Source organism: Myotis myotis, unplaced genomic scaffold (genome assembly GCF_014108235.1).
Source record: "Myotis myotis isolate mMyoMyo1 unplaced genomic scaffold, mMyoMyo1.p scaffold_m19_p_3, whole genome shotgun sequence".
Classification (NCBI taxonomy): domain Eukaryota; kingdom Metazoa; phylum Chordata; class Mammalia; order Chiroptera; family Vespertilionidae; genus Myotis; species Myotis myotis.
This window is the reverse complement of record NW_023416335.1, coordinates 554658-571583: the sequence shown is the minus strand read 5'-3', so window position 1 is coordinate 571583 and position 16926 is coordinate 554658. Positions and strand designations below refer to the sequence as shown.

Below are 16926 nucleotides of genomic sequence, written 5' to 3'. Positions count from 1 at the left end.
TCTTAATAAATGTGAGTGATGTATAAGACAAATGGCTGAAATACAAAAAGCCAATGAGGCCACTTTATGTATCTAACATCCACAAGGCCCTGTCTTCCCTCCTCTCTACAATCAGGGCCCTAGCTGCTGGAAATTAAAAGTCAGTGTTGATCAAGGCCATGAAAAACAGATGCGACTTAAATAGGTCACCTCTGTCTGTACCTGACCTTTAGAGATACAGATTAATTAACAATTTGCTAAAGCAAACAACTTCCTTTGAGTTTATTTTCGGTATGAGATTGATGGTGGACTGTGGTGGCTCTTAAGTGACTTCACGTGTGTGTTTCCTTTGGCTCCATCACAGCCCCAGAGGTCAGCTCACTCCCAGCTCATGAGTGAGAGCAGGACCTTGAAGGGTAAGGATGTGCCTGACTCCCATACGGGCAACCCAGTCCCTGACTTCAAGTCCAGGAACTCTTCTCTCTCTTCTAGTTGTTGCTTGTTTTAACAGTATTCCCCAAACAGAAGAAGTGGAGGTGATTTTTACAACAAGTTTCATCTAAAAATAGATAATAAGGCCAAAAAGGTCAGGAGAATGTTTTTAAATTCTCAGACTGTTCTAATAAGACTAGTTTATTTAAGATCCAGAAAACAGATTGGTGGTTGCCAGAGGCAGGGAGTGGAGGGAGGGGAAGTGGGTGAAGGTCTACCATAACAGTCAAGTGTGTGTCAAGACCAGATGTTGTCTGGATCTCCCTGTGGAAAATTTTTATTCCTTTTATGAGGAAAATAAGGAGGAAGTGTGAACTATTCTCTGTGGCTGCAATCCTATCCTACCGCTTTACACATACGAGGTCCTCATTTAGTATTTGTCCAGCGATTCTTAAAGTGGGATAAACTTTAATAATTCCATTCATGGAATCAATAGCCATAAAAGGGTATTTACTCCAGTTCCTTCACCGATTAAAAAAAAACAAAAAACAAAAAACAAAAAACAAAACGTAATAGTCAAGAGCAACAGCACCAATTACGTGTCTCCTTGCCCATTGCCAGGGGGTTAATCTGTCAATTTTAACCGCAATGCTACTTCAGGATAGGTGCATCAGCTCTGCCAGGACACTGTCACCACCTTCACCAGTTTTTGAAAGTGTTATTTTTAGTATATATTCTGAGTTATTAAAAAAGTTTCACTTGTTTGAGGTTTCACCAAAATCTGGAGTAAAGTCTAGCTATAACTTGTTACCAAAGGAATGGACAGAGTTGATGAAGAGATTCGGTTTAATTCAGTGTATGCACTTTATGTCACTATGAAAGGGTGACCAGCTGAGGTGTTCAAGATAAGATAGAAAACACTACTGCTTCTCTTCAAAATTCTTCTAGAAGGGGGCCAAATATCTATAGAAATTTGGGCTATGTGTCAGACATTTTCAAATATAATTCTATCACTGTATTAGTTGAGTATGAGGATTAAAAATACTATTTCATGTGTATACGTATGTTCACACATGCCGGTCATCAGGTGTTCTGACTCTGATCATGAAACTATACCACAATTCACTCATGAGACATAATAAGCAAAGAGTGGCTCTCTCAGGAGGCAGATTCAGATTGTTGGTACATGCAGACATGCATCTGCGCCCAGAACACATCTTTATCCAACTTCCAGTTTTGTTGTGAAGATATAGTGAAGGGTAGTTGGGTTGTGAGAGAGAAAGGGAAGGAAAATTGTATTCCTACTGGGGAAATGTACAAAACACCAATCATAAAAACACAAACTGAAGCTTGAAAGGGCCTACTGCTAGGTGAGTTACCTGGAAGATGTCTGCACACCTGGGCGTTCCCTGCAGTCGGGAACTGAGTTCCCCTTCTGACCACCAGGGTGAGAGCAATAACTGAGTGGCACGTTTGCTCATCTCTTCAGCCCAGGAACACCGTGTTAGTGACAAGTGTGGATCAATCACTGAAATACGGATAGGAATGTGGTCCCAAAAGTTCTCTCTTGGTCTTGTTCATTCCTGTTTTCTGTGTGTAGCTGGCAGAGGACTTGCTAGCATCAGGCCAGGCACATAGGTGACGGTGAAGATATAGTTAAGGGTAGTTGGGTTGCATTCTTACTGAAACAGGATTCAGTTGTGACTCATTTTGCACAATCCACTCTAAAGATCCCAGTTCATGTTTTCTAAAGTTCACAGAACATGTGTTCAGATTCATAAGATCAACACACGAATGAACCAGGCATTGAGATGCAGCGTTCCTTGTACGTCCCAACGACTGCCGTGGTGACTCCCCAGCAGGTTTATTCTCCTACCCCTCAGAGTCTCTTCTGTTTCCCATGCCACAGCCCTCGCCAGTGTCATATCTACAGCACCAAAACCCTTCGATATCGCACACTGTAAACAAAAGATTCTTCTTTCCCAGTGGATGACACGTGTTCTCTCTCAACTTTTTCTCGGTTGCAGTTCATCATGCTGACCTACCTGTTCATGCTGGCCTGGCTGGGCGTGACGGCTTTCACCTCCCTGCCCGTCTACATGTACTTCAACCTGTGGACCATCTGCCGGAACAGCACCCTCGTGGAAGGGGCCAATCTCTGCCTGGACCTGCGTCAGTTCGGTAGGTGCATCTCTGAACAACATCTCACAGTGTTTTCCCTGAGTAACTGCCTCAGAACTACTGCCAATCACCTTCTGCCGAAGGGATGACGCTATCAGAGAATCCATTCCCTTTTAAAGCATTGGTTTTAATTATGAATAAGTGGGCATTTGAGATGGAGTGGGAGTTGATCTCACATCATGAACATGAGGTCGCCCATCCTGACTCCTCTCACTTTCCCAGGCTCAGTGGGTGCAGCCTATGTTCATGGTCCCATGACCAGCTGTACATATCATGAGGTCTAGTCAAAAAATCACCTCAGAAATAATTACTTCATTGTCTTCTGAAACAGATACTGAGACACTGAGCATTTTTTGTTTCGTTTTATAAATTTTTTCAGAACTCATCAGAACTCATCAGAATTTCAATGTGGAAACAGCCACCTAACCATATTCTATAAAGAGTTCAATTTCCCAAACTGCAAATCAAAATAGCCACATTTCCCCCCAAAATGTGTGTTTTAATATTTTATTTCATTTATTCTTTTAATTAGTAGAGCAGGAGACAAAGACTCTTAATAATTGATAGGTCACTATTTTAAGTTTCAGTTTCATTTTACGGGTTAAATTCTACTAGGTCTGATATTATAAAAGTTTTCTTTTCATTAGATTTTTCATATAAAACACTTCATTCATACATTTATAATCAACATTTCTATATTCTTACATTTAAACTGTGTCATAGCTAAGCAATATAAAGTTGTTTATAGCTTATATTCAGAGGGGATTAAATTCACCTCTACACTAGACTAGGCTGGGAGCTCTAGCCATCCTTACCCTAATCCAATCAAGAGTTAAGAAGGTTTCGATCTGGGGTTGAGTCTCTGTTAAACTAGCCTATTCCATCTCACCCTGGGGGGTTTCTGTTCATTGTCTAGCTTTTCTAGTTACACTCAGGTGGTAATAACAACAAAATCAAAGAATGTTAAATGAATCAGAAGTCCTCTTCGGTTATTTTTATTTAGGGCTGAAACCTCATGTAACAACACTGTTTTTTATGTGTGTATATGCTCATTCTGTGTGGGCCTTATCCTAAATGGTTTATATACGTTGACTTGTTTAATTCTCACAAGAGTTCTGTGTGGGGGACACTATTACTACATCCCTTATAAATGACAGAACTGAGGCCCAGGAGGGTAAATGGCTTGCCCATGGTTGCACATCTATTAAGTGCCTGAGCAGGATGCAATCCTGGCAGGCTGGCTGCAGTGTCTATGTTCCAAATTTTCAGTCAACTGCCTCTCCTGTTGAAGCAGGTACTGAATTACAAATGTGAAAAGGTCAAGTCCCATCTCACCTACCCTATTTGGAATTCTATTCCTTCATTTGTAAAACCATGGGAGCTACAGGTTTCATAAGAGACATGCAAATCCACATGTTCAAATAGACTTTTTTTCACAGAATGGCTATTAACATCTCACCTATTAACATCTGGGAACACTGTAGCTGGTTGACATCTGGGAAGTCTGTAGATATTTGTCATCTGGGAATGCTGTAGATGGGAATGCTGTAGATAGTTAATATCTGGGAATGCTGTAGATAGTTAACATCTGGGAATGCTGTAGATGAGAACACTGTAGCTGGTTAACATCTGGGAATACTGTAGATGGTATTTTCCAATGAGGTTTTCTTGTGCGTCAGAAAAGCAGGAATCTTTCACCAGTCGGTGTCTTCAGGCCCTGTGTCTCCACGGGGATAGTGTAGATAGAATGTGGGGGGTAGTGTAACTGTTCTGTCACCACCCCATCTGTTAGACCAAGTCCTCATGTTCCTCTGTCTAACCCAATTGAAAAGCAGATGATCTTCTCTGAGCATGAAGTTCTCGGCAAGAAGATGATGGGAGGGTATGGACAGCTCTCCCACTGGGTAGGTTTCACCCATGGAATCATGTCCCATGTGAACACAGGCAAAGGACACCTCAGCTGGCAGTCACCACGGGAGAACAGCTGCTCAGAAAACCATGGCTCTGTCCCTCCCCCCAGTGTCTTCCTTTTATTCTGCTCATCTGAAAAATTAAAACTGGAAAGGTGTGACTAGTCTCTCAGAGAGAGTTGCCAGGCAAAATACAGGACACCCAGTTAAGTGTGAATTTCAGCTAAACAAGCGATGCTTTTTTCATACAGTATGTCTCAAGTATTGCATGGGACATCCTTATGGTAAGATCGAAGCATGACTTGGATTAGAGCTACCCTTGAACCTTAGCACTGTTGACAGCATAGTCATCGAGATTTATTCCAATTTAACTTTCCTCCTGCCACGGAAGAGAAGACACTTTCCAGGTGTCATGCAACCTTACATCAACGATGAAGCTTTCTGTTTTCCCTACACACAGTCTACTGTCTGATAGCTTTTATTTTCCCTCCAGATAGCATTCCTTCATAAGAAACTTGGATGTAAGCATGCAATCAAGCTAGCAACAAGGGGCATCAGAATAGAAAAGAACCACTCACCAAAAGCTGGAGTATAATCAGAATAGACATTTGCTAATTTCATCCAAAAAGTAATTGTGTAGCCCTAACCGGTTTGGCTAAGTGGATAGAGCATCGCCTGCAGACTGAAAGGTCCCAGGTTCGATTCCGGTCAAGGGCATGTACCTCGGTTGCGGGCACATCCCCAGAAGTGGGTGTGCAGGAGGCAGCTGATCGATGTTTCTAACTCTCTATCCCTCACCCTTCCTCTCTGTAAAAAATCAATAAAATATATTTTAAAAAAAGTAATTGTGTAGATAAGGACATGCTGTAAAGTGATCTGTCTTATTTTGCAAAGCTGTCTTGTGAGCATGTGGATGGTATCTCTGCTCTTACACATGGGAGGGAGCTCGCCCATGTCCTGGCATTGTGCCTGCTTAGTCTCCCCCGGGCCTCACCCCACCAGCAACGCAATACGCATGCGCATTTCAGCCCGGTCTGATGGGAAGAGGAGACTTGCTTCGTACAGATGGAGGATTTGAGGCTGGCTTACCACATTAGGCTTTGCTGTATTTCAGAGTGAGTCATGGCATCACGTTACTTCCAACTTTAATTTTTCATACTTTTATAATGACTTTAGTTGTCCTTCAATTCTGTGTACAGCGATGTAATGACATTGAATGTATTAGGTATTTGTCCCAGTAAATTTGTTTCATAAAATATAGAACTGGTCCCCATCATATCATCTAGATCCAGGATGTGAAATTATGCTCCCTTAAAACCTGGAGACGATGAAACTACCTCTGGGCCAATATAGGGAGCAAGTGGTCCCGAGTGGGCGGGGCTTCTGCTAGTCTTTTGGCCACGCCCACCTCTGGTCCAGCAGCTCCACTCACTGGCAGGAGCAGCTTGCCTTCACCTTAGTTCCATGAAGCTCTCGTCATAGGATTTCATTTCACATACTCAGCCACCCTTTTTCCAACAAGCACTTACTGAGCTCCCATGGTGTTCAAGCACGTGTTTGAGAAAAATATATATCTCTGTGACCAAAAAGTAAAATAAAATAAAGTTCGACAAACTCTGAGATCGTGAACCTGCCCATCACGCTCATCCTGGAGAAGGGACCTTCTGGGGAGACTGCGTTTATTTGCACAGGACAGACCAGAAACACAAAATCAGGAGCCAGGTTTGCAGACCCCATGAAGAGAGTGTGGAGGAGGAGGGCGTCATGGACAGCCTCCCTCATGAGCGGAAAACCTGGAATTCACCTTTGCTGTTAACAATGCGAAGTCTTGGTGAGCTTTGCAAGAAGAATGTCCGTGGAGGGTTGGGGCAGAATCTGGAAAGGGTTGAGTGGACATGAAAAGAAAGGAATTGCAGACGGCGAACATGGCAGTGCTGTCTAGGGTTTTGCTGTAAGTGAGTGAAGAAATGGGCATTCCACACAAATGTCGCCTGCCTGTCACTGATCCGATGGAGGAGACCTGCATCAGGAGCCTCCTCAGCGACGATGGTTTATTAGACAGATCATAGGCGGGCCCCCACCCCGCCACCATGGCAGAGACGGAAGAGCTCCTCATGCTGGGTACTGCATGGAGATGATGTTTTTAATGGAAATCATTGCCAAACTATTGGTAAAGCAGAATGGCAGCAGCTCCAGAGAGGGGGCTGGTGGTGCCCTTGAGTTAAGAATGTGTGAATACACACACAGTAAAACTAAATACAGAGCAATATACAGATCCTGTAACAGAGAAACCCTCTAAAACCTGCTGATCATATTAACCAATGTCATCCCAATAAATTTAATTTAAAAATAAATAAAATTAAATAAAGAGCAGCAAGCACTAAAAGCTTAGGTATTAGTTTGCTCAGAACTTGCAATTTTTCTTTCTTTCTTGTATATTTGTGTTTGACACGTCAGTAGTTCTGGACATCAAACTAAAGATCCATTTCTGGATGAACTGGATCCCTTTTCTAAACAAAACCTGTGGCAGTGGGTCCCCTGTGTACTGTTCAAAGCTACAGGCCGGGCAGATGGCCACAGGCTCTCATTCAACAGCTCTCTGCTAGGTCCACAAATATTTATTTTTTAAAATATACTTTTATTGATTTCAGGAGGAAGGGAGAGGGAGAGAGATAGAAACATCAATGATGAGAAAGAATCATGGGTTGGCTGCCTCCTGCACGCCCCCTACTGGGGATGGAGCCTGCAACCCAGGCATGTGTCCTGACCTGGAATCAAACCATGACCTCCTGGTTCATAGGCCAATGCTCAACCACTGAGCCACACCAGTGGGACACTCCTTATTTTGATCATTGCCCCAAATGGTCCTGAGGCAGTTGGTCCATAAACCAACTGGGCCCAGGATCAATCGAGTGACACCACAGGTTTTTATCCCCCCTCACTGGCAGCACTGTTTTCGGTCTGAGCAGAGAAGTCTTCCTTCCGGCCGTGTGCTTCTAAAGACTAATGGGAGCTTGGCGCAAAGAATGAAATGAGATGCAGGCTGAGGGCGGTCTGGGTCTTGGCCATCACGGTAGCTGTCATGCCTATGCCTCACATTAATGACCAAACCAATCCACTGGCCACAGCTGACCTGAGGTTCAGGTGCTGACCCTGGGAATTCAGACTGAACACGTTTGGCCTTGCTGAGGGCCACAGAGGTGGGGCCGCCCACTTCCCACTCTACCCATAGTCACCATCCAGAAATGAAAGCCCAGAACGGAGGTTTCTATTGTAACATAACATAAAATGGAATGTGCTTAGATTTTATCCGCAAAAGTTTCACTTTCTCTCTGGGCCCTTGAAAACCTGTGCAAAGCTAACCCATCATTCTCTACGTGCCGTAGGGATCGTGACCATCGGAGAGGAAAAGAAAGTCTGCACCGTGTCAGAGAACTTCCTCAGGATGTGCGAGTCCACGGAGGTGAGATTCTTGCAGCCTTCAGTTTGGTGGGAATTTCCGCTCCCTTGTGCGTTTTGACGGATACATACATAATTAATTCTATACTCAGTTTTCCCCTTTTTCTTCCAGAGGCCATTTTTCTTGCTGTGAGATTATGCAGGGGGGTGGGGTTAGAAAATAAATATGAGTTGCATGTTCTGTGCACTTCAATACAAATGATATCTATTTTAAATTCTTTCCAGAAACTGTCATTTTAATGAAAGTTGAAGAATTATAGATTTCCTTAAAAAGAGATAACATCACCTCCCATTGTTATATTACTGAAAATCATTGTTATTCATCATGACCTCATCTTTATAATGAAGTCGTGTTCACAGGATGCTGTTGTGAAGGTTGACATGATTTTCAGGAGAAAAGATCCTGTAATGTTGTTTTTGGAGGAAGGGATTCTCACAGGCTCACTTCTGTTGAAGATGTACAAAGCTCTTACTCATTAGAAGCCGCGGGCCTGACCTCTTTTCTGCTTGAAACTCTGACACGCATGTTGGTTCTGTGGTTTCCTCTGCAGCTGAACATGACCTTCCACTTGTTCATTGTGGCGCTGGCTGGCGCGGGGGCAGCGGTCATTGCTATGGTAAGATCTCAGGGACTTTGGGCATGGTTTTTCATTGGAATTAGAGGTATTTGCTTGTATAAATGATTATCTCAAATGTCTGACATTCATAGGCATCATTTATTTTATTATCATTTCAAAAAAAAAAAGTGAGGGAACACTGGGTTAATAAAGGCTTAGCCTAAAGAAGTATTATCATAACAACAGAGATGATATTGGTAATCAGTGTAGGATTACAACACTCAGTAATATGGTAACATTAACAGGAACAAGCAAATTCATTAGCATGTAGACATCAAATTACTATTAACATAAAAATGATCTCTGTGGCATATATGAGTGTGTCAGTGCACTATCCTATATAATAAAAGAGCAATATGCAAAGTGACCCTAACAGCAGAACAACCAGTCGCTATTACACGCACTACCCATCAGGGGGCAGACGCTCAATACAGGACCTGCCCCCTGATGGTCAATGTGCTCCCATAGGGGGAGCTCCACTCATCAGTGTGCTCCCACAGGGGGCACTCTGTTCAGCCACAAGCTGGGCTGATGGCTGTGAGCACAGCAGCGGTAGCAGAAGCCTCTCCCTCTTCCTCAGCAGTGCTAAGGATATCTGACTGCAGCCTAGACCCGCTACCCTGAGGGCTCCCAGGCTGCCAGACAGATGTCTGACTGCCAGCTTAGGCCCATTCCCCCAGGGAGCGGGCCTAAGCCGGCAGGTGGACATCCCCCAAGGGGTCCCAGACTGTAAGAGGGCACAGGCTGGGCTGAGGAACCCCCCCCCCCATGTGCATGAATTTTCATGCACCAGGCCTCTAGTTCTAAATAATATCATCACTCCTTTACTCACATTATTCATTTTTCCTCCTTAAATAAAAACACTGAAAAGCCATTGAGTCACTTATGAGAAAGGGATTAATTTTGTTAAAATAAATCTCGGTAGTTTAATGTCAATGTCTTCTCTATCTAATTTTCTTCAGAAATATTAACAATTCCTTAAAGCCAGACGCTTAACATGTGAGCAGGACCTACTGTGTGCCAATCCTGCTCCCCATTTTTAACTCCCCATGAATTCCAGATTGCTTGCTGGGATGCCGGGGGTCAGCACTGCTCTGAGCATCAATAACAGCTCCTGCAGTCAAATATTACAGAAATCTAGAAGGTTCCTGGTAACCTCACCTATGTAATAGCGAATTCAAGATGCAAAAATGATGAATTGATTTGGGATAATTTAATTATTTTCCTATGGTGCCAGTACATTGTCTAATGCAGTGGTTCTCAACCTGTGGGTCACGAACCCTTTGGCGGTCGAACAACCCTATCACAGGAGTCACCTAAGACCATCCTGCATATCAGATATTTACATTATGATTCATAACAGTAGCAAAATTACAGTTATGAAATAGCAACGAAAATAATTTTATGGTTGGGGGGTCAGAACATGAGGAACTGTATTTAAAGAGCCAGAAGGTTGAGAACCACTGGGCTAATGTGTTGGTAGAAGGAGCACCTTTTGAAAAATAAAAGCATTTTATCACTGGTCAAAGAATAAAAATAGGAATGATGAGACAACGCTAATGTGCTAATGAGCATTTCAAACCAGTTATTTTTAGTGATCTCATACTCTTGTATTAAAATCTGAGTCTGTTTTATGAAAAATTATTTTTAAAATATCTAACAAAACCAACTAGGTCAGTGCAACAGTACATTTTCAAATATTTTCTTCACTTTATATCATACTAGAGGCCTTATGCATGAAATTCAAGCAAGGGTAGGCTGACGCAGCGTGGCTGCCTCAGCTATGGTCCCATACCCAGCCCAGTGGTCATTCCGGTAGGTCCACCAGAAGGTCTTTCGGGAAGGTTGTTCCTCCATCCAGTCCAATTAGCATATTAGCTCTTCATTATGTAGGATTAACTGGTCCACATTTTAGATTTAGTGTAGAAACCTCTAATAGGAATTTCATTAGGGAATATGAGCTGCTTAATAAGGTCATGGTGGCTGATTAGTTGGACGGATGACAGTAACACAATCAGCAAAGACCTTATCCCTAACCCTAACCCTATCCCTAACCCTAACCCTATCCCTAACCCTAACCCTAGCCCTAACCCTAACCCTAGCCCTAGCCCTAACCCTAACCCTAACCCTAACCCTAACCCTAGCCCTAACCCTATCCCTAACCCTAAGTCTATCCCTATCCCTAACCCTATCCCTAACCCTAACCATAACCCTATCCCTAACCCTAACCCTAACCCTAGCCCTAACTCTAACCCTATCCCTAACCCTAACCCTAACCATAACCCTAGCCCTAACCCTAACTCTAACCCTAACCCTAACCTGGACCTAAACTCAAAGTGAGAACATGCCCTGGGGGGGGGGTCCCATGTGGTCTGGGCAGTGATGTTCCCACATGCCTGGTCCCAGCAGCCCCAGTCTGGCCATGAGATACAAGGAAGCATCTTTTCACTGGTGTACACACACACACACACACACACACACACACACACCCTTGTGCAATGAATAATTTTAGGGATGCATATGAGAAGCACTATACATCCATATAGAAGAAGTCTGTAAAGTCCATCTTTACAAAGGCGGATAATAAAGCATTGTTTCCTTTTGGGATATCTATGTGCATGTAAAATTCTGTGAATAACATCTGCCTAAATGAATAATGTTATTTAAATGTCCTTTACAAAAAGCAAAACATTAAAAAGAAAAAGGAAAGGAAAATAAAAATTAGATGTCCTTAACAACACCTACTCTAAAATGATTCTATCATCAAAAGATTTTCAAGTAATAGAAACTTAGATACTATTAGGCAGCTATGCTCTGTGTAACTTTATATATTAAGTTACAAACAAATTCTATTTCAAACAGCAAGAGTTTAGAAGACATTTTTTATGCACTAAGATATTTCAGGATATCCACGTATATGCAAACCATAAATTCCTGAAGAAATGCATGATGTTCAAATACTAACTTGCATCCGAGTTTCCAGTGTATTAGGTCTGGTAATAGTTTAGGTCTTAGTATACAGGGATAGTGTAACTACTGCTACTGTCCCCAGTGGAGCTGCTATTAGCTAAGGTGTCTTTAAAACGTCCTCTGTGGAAAGCACTGTCAGATGCTCTGTGTGTGTGAGTCCATTCAATGCTCACAATGTGGCAACTGCCCTTAACCTTGTCATGCTCTCATTCACTCCCCTGTAGCTACCGTTGGTATTTCCAGGGGGTAGGTGAGGCAACTGAGATGAATTCTGCTCGATCGGAATGTTTAAAACATCATCTGTGGCTTAAGGCACGGGTTATTAAAATTTGTACTAAAATTAGCACGTGCATGTGCTCCACTGTGTGATTTTTTGGAGCTGTTAGGAGGCTCTAGATGCCCACAGGACTGTGGACTTGACATTGCACCAGCTTCTGCGATTGTGTTCGCCTGTGGAGTGACAGCTGTGTCCCTGAGGCCAGTTGAGGCATCTGAAGACCAACTGTCTAAGCTAGAGTGACATTGAAATTCAAACATGCAATCATACATATTGGATACTAACTTAGGGGCCATATTTCCCCAGACTTTAAAGGGAACGTTTCTGAACATCTGAAAACATAGCATTTATTCACGTGGCAGGTATTTGAGTGCCTACCACTTGCCAAGCTCTCTCCACAGCACCTGATATTTTTACAGCAACACAAAAGCACCACATAAACGTACTATGTGCATAAGGCCTCTTCCCCTTCCACTATGGATAGGCCACTGATTGAAAGAATGTCACTCACAGCTCCTGCCTACACGTGGCTTACAGTTTTCAGTTACCAACATGCAACATTTCGGAGGAAATGGAACATTCTGAAAATAGCTTATTCTGATGGGGATGCCTGATTTCCTTACACTGTTGTGTCAAGATTGTTTTGTTATTTTTTTCTACTGTTTCTTAGTCACCTTACTAGCCCACCATAGGCCCCATTTAGGATGGCCTTTGCATTCTTGCTGTCCATCTGCACTTTCCTAGAACCAGCCTACCTCCTGCCTTTCAATGTATTCTTGAGTAATCAGAATTTTAGTCTTCTATTTTACTAAATTATAGATGAAAACATTGCCCGCCCTTCAAACTTCGAGAAAGTAAATAACTGGCCACTTGGTTTCCCTTTCCTGTTTACCCATCGAAGTCCATCACCTGGAAAACGGCTTTATCTCCCCCATGGTCCAAGAGGGAGGGTAAGAAAGAAAACAAGTAAGTGGCCTCATGGCTAAGTCAATCCAAGTCAAATCTGGATCGTCATTACCTGAGTAATTTCATTGTCCCAGACAAACCAGGAGCTTCCTTTCTGAACGTGGCGCTATCCCCACTATTGTGAATGTCTATAAATACACAAAATCCATGTGACACCATACTTGCTCTTGTGTAGTTTGAATCAAATGGGAGCTGCAAACTTCACTGTGTGGGCAATTAACTGGGTAACTAAATGCACAGATTTACCTGGGGGCTTCCATGATAGTGCACAGTGGACAGTATATCCTCCCATTAATTCAAGATGAATCAAAGTATATACAAGACTATTTCCGATGATGGGTTAGAAAACATAGATCCATGGACATGAAATGTATCATCTTATGGTTCAGGCAGGTGAGGGCAAAAGAGACAGAAAAGATCATATCAAGGTTAAGAATCAGTCCTGAATACTTCAAAGTTGAAAAAAAAGAAGGAAAAGAGATAGTGAAACCCTAACTGGTTTGGCTCAGTGGATAGAGCGTCGGCCTGTGGACTCAAGGGTCCCAGGTTCGATTCCGGTCAAGGGCATGTACCTTGGTTGCCGGCACATACCAAGTAGGGGGTGTGCAGGAGGCAGCTGATCGATGTTTCTCTCTCATCAATGTTTCTAACTCTCTATCCCTCTCCCTTCCTCTCTGTAAAAAATCAATAAAATATTTTTTTAAAAAAGAGAGATAGTGAAAGGAAGAGAGTCAAGATGGTGTCTTGTCATTGGAGGAGTGAGCCAGGAATGCATTTTATTTCTATTGTTCCTATTACCACAGAAATTTCGGTCCATTTAGTGAATATATCTTGACTATACACTTTGAACATTTCTTTCCCAACAGCAAGGAGAAATGAGGACTCTGAAGAGGCTTCCTATATAAATTATTTTTGTCTTTGATTAGGTTCACTACCTTATGGTTCTGTCTGCCAACTGGGCGTACGTGAAAGATGCCTGCAGGATGCAGAAGTATGAGGACATCAAGTCCAAGGAGGAGCAAGAGCTGCATGACATCCACTCTACTCGCTCCAAAGAGCGGCTCAACGCATACACATAAGCAAAACCTTCCCATCCACCCATTCAGATGCATTGGTGTTTAACTAAGGGCCATCCAACCATCCAACCTTTCAAAGAATAAAATGAAAGTGCTTCGCATCAATGATATGGAGGGTGACTTATGAATCACCCGAATATAGCTCTTTGTTGTTTAGCACTTAACTTCCAAATCTGTTAAATTGATGTAATCAGATCTCTTCTACAAGCTCCTGTCCAGCCTTTTTTCTTTTTTTCTTTTTTTTAATTTCTCAACCTCATTTAATAATTCTTAAGATCAATGAAACTAACATTGTCAAATACAGAGATTTGATTTTTAACCACTTCCCATGTTGTTATATGTAACACCTATTGCATTTTTCTTATGTTTTAAAAAGAAAAGGTAGCTTTTTATACTTTTTAGTTTTGATTTCGGTAACTAGCTTGACTACAGGTAACCTTCAAAGGGACCATTGTACATTACCAACAACAGAGAGAGAGGACACCATGATGACTCTTCTTGAAATACGGAAATCTTTCTGAAGATCAGTGGCCACATGACTGTAGGCTCTGGTTAATGTTTTCAACAATCTAAGGTGCAATTTCTAAATTTGTAAGAGTAGGTTTTAAAAAAAAGTGCTTCTTATCTTTGTTAACGTTGTATTTTTTTCTCGATGTACGGAAGAGGTATTTCCCTTGGATTCTTCAAGTTTATGTTGTGAGCATGTAGAAATAGTGATGCTAATGCATGGCTAGTTGCCTTTTTAAGACTGTGACACCAGGCGTACCTTTTAAAGTTTAGTACAGAGACGATTTTAATGGGAATAACTACTGTGGACCTGCTTGGAGAAGGGTCTCTTTGTGACTTAAGCAGTGGCTGGATTGGAACTTGAATATGCTAATGTGGAACATTACTTGCCTTCATGAAGGTGGCATATGAAAAATAAGCACATTCACCCCTCAGAAGTTGTTTTACCTACCTTAGAAAGGTTCCGTGGGTTGCACCTCTGTAAACTACCCCCTCAACTGTGTATGATATATTTGAAAAGGCTTCCATTAATATAATAGCTTTGCTTGCAGCCTCCCGATCTACGTTGGTTTACCTGTAGTGTTTTTTACAGTATGGTAGGAGGCCACTGCACACTGTATCCTTCCGGAGTGGAGTGGCACATCTGTGCTTTCCTTTCCAGTGAGTCATTTTAACCAACTGTTCATTCATATTCATTTATAAGAAGTACCTATATCAAAGGAATAAAAAGAAAGCAATCAGTATTACTGGACCAAATTGGGTGTTTGTTTTAACCTTGACTCGTGATTATTTCTAATGCTACAAGAATGCTGTAAAGTGTCTTCTAAAATGACATCGCCTGACAAGACATTTTTGTCAGTGTATAAAATCTAGGTAGTATATCGTGCACTGATTTGACCATTGTGAAATCTCTTATCAACGTTAAGTGCATTTCTAATAACATTTACTGAGTGAAACAACATTCGTACAATGACTAGCCATGCATCATCCATGATTTTACCAGTTCTTGTAGTACGTAGGGAAACCACTGGGGTTCTCTGTGGCATGATAATGCATCTGTAGTATTATTTAATTATTTGGGGGTTTGCTTCTCCTTTTTTATTATCTTACTGGTTCAGCATTTTTTCTGATATATGCAGTATTACAGATATTCAGCAGAAGTATTAATGGGCTTCTTTAAATTCTATATGGTAGTGTTTCAGTTCTGTGTCTGAACAGTTTGTGATGGTTTTTAAAACTGTCTTTTAAACTTATGTAACGATGTTGACTCTTTTGCCTTTCCTTTCTCCTGGTATTAGAGTTTGTATTTTCACGAAGAGTGCTTTGTAGCAGGCATTACAATTAATCTGTTTTGTACATACATGTGCCAACAGCTTGATGGTGGCGTTTTTGAAATGTAGAACAAAGTGCTTGCAAACTGTAATAAATACACTTGTGTACTTTGTGTACTTATCATTAGTTTCTACAGTGTTTCTTTTGCTTATTCTGCTTATTCCTCTTTCCTGTGTGTGCACATTCTTTTCAAATGCAATAGGTCCTCTTTCCTTTGGACCCTTATTACCTCAGTAGAGCTGACCCAACACTTCAAACCTCAGTGAAAATTCTCTGCATGGACACACAGAATGGGGGTGAATGCAGGGAGGTGGGGAGAGCATGAAGCATGAAAGACTTAGAGGTCATTTCGTTTAGCAAATGGTCACAATTCCTAAGTTATGCTATTTTCTCGTCTAATTTTTGTTGCTTTGTGCTTCTTTTAGTGCTTCATAATCTAACAGAGAAGCAAAAAGGACTAATGCATTTCAGCAGGAAAAATGACTCCTTGGTTAGCTTCAAAATATCAAGGTAAGAGCAATGAAATGAAAAGAATATATATTTTTTTCTAGACTTTTTTTGTTTGCTTCAGGTGTAATTTCTTCTGGCCAAACTAGAAATTTTGTCAATTTGAAAATAATAACATAGTTTCAATAAGAATCTTAATTTTCATAAGGCCTAAGGATTTGTATCAGTCTTCAGTTATCTATGTACTAGAAGCCTGGTGCACAAATTCATGCACTCGGGGGGAGGATCCCCTCAGCCCGGCCTGTGCCCTCTCACAGTCTGGGAGCCCTCAGGGGATGTCCAAGTGCTGGGGAGCAGGCCTCAGCCGGCAGTTGGACATCCTTAGCGCTGCCACAGAGGCAGGAGAGGCTCCTGCCACCACTGCTGCGCTCACCAGTCATGAGCCCGACTTCTGGCTGAGCGGCGCTCCTCCTGCATTGAGTGTCTGCCCCCTGGTGGTCAGTGCATGTCATAGCAATCAGTTGTTCCTCTGCTTGGTCAATTTGCATATTAGTCTTTTATTATATAGGATTATTAAGTAGCAACTTGCAAACTTCACAGTTTTAGATTACAAATATCTACAATAATTCTAAGTAGATTTGAACAAAATGTCTTACGCCTTAAAAAGTTACTTTTAAGACAATAAGAAACGTATCCCATATCTAAATCTTATCAAATGGTAATTTTTGTTCTTTCTAGTGTTTATGAAATTCTTAGCATAGCAGCAAGATAAT

The 16926-nt window shown here is 41.9% G+C and overlaps 1 protein-coding gene across 2 annotated transcripts in view; it reads left to right on the top strand.

Annotated features, from left to right (window-relative positions):
* Positions 1–15829, top strand: part of GPM6A (glycoprotein M6A) — a 187812-nt gene extending 171983 nt beyond the window's left edge. For both annotated transcript variants that reach the window (XM_036300194.1, XM_036300193.1), the window contains exons 4-7: positions 2439–2592; positions 7889–7965; positions 8513–8578; positions 13718–15829. In XM_036300194.1, coding sequence (XP_036156087.1) covers positions 2439–2592; positions 7889–7965; positions 8513–8578; positions 13718–13870 — 450 coding nt within the window. In that variant the 3' untranslated portion in view covers positions 13871–15829. The remainder of the gene's footprint in view (positions 1–2438; positions 2593–7888; positions 7966–8512; positions 8579–13717) is intronic.
* Positions 15830–16926: the final 1097 nt, after the last annotated feature.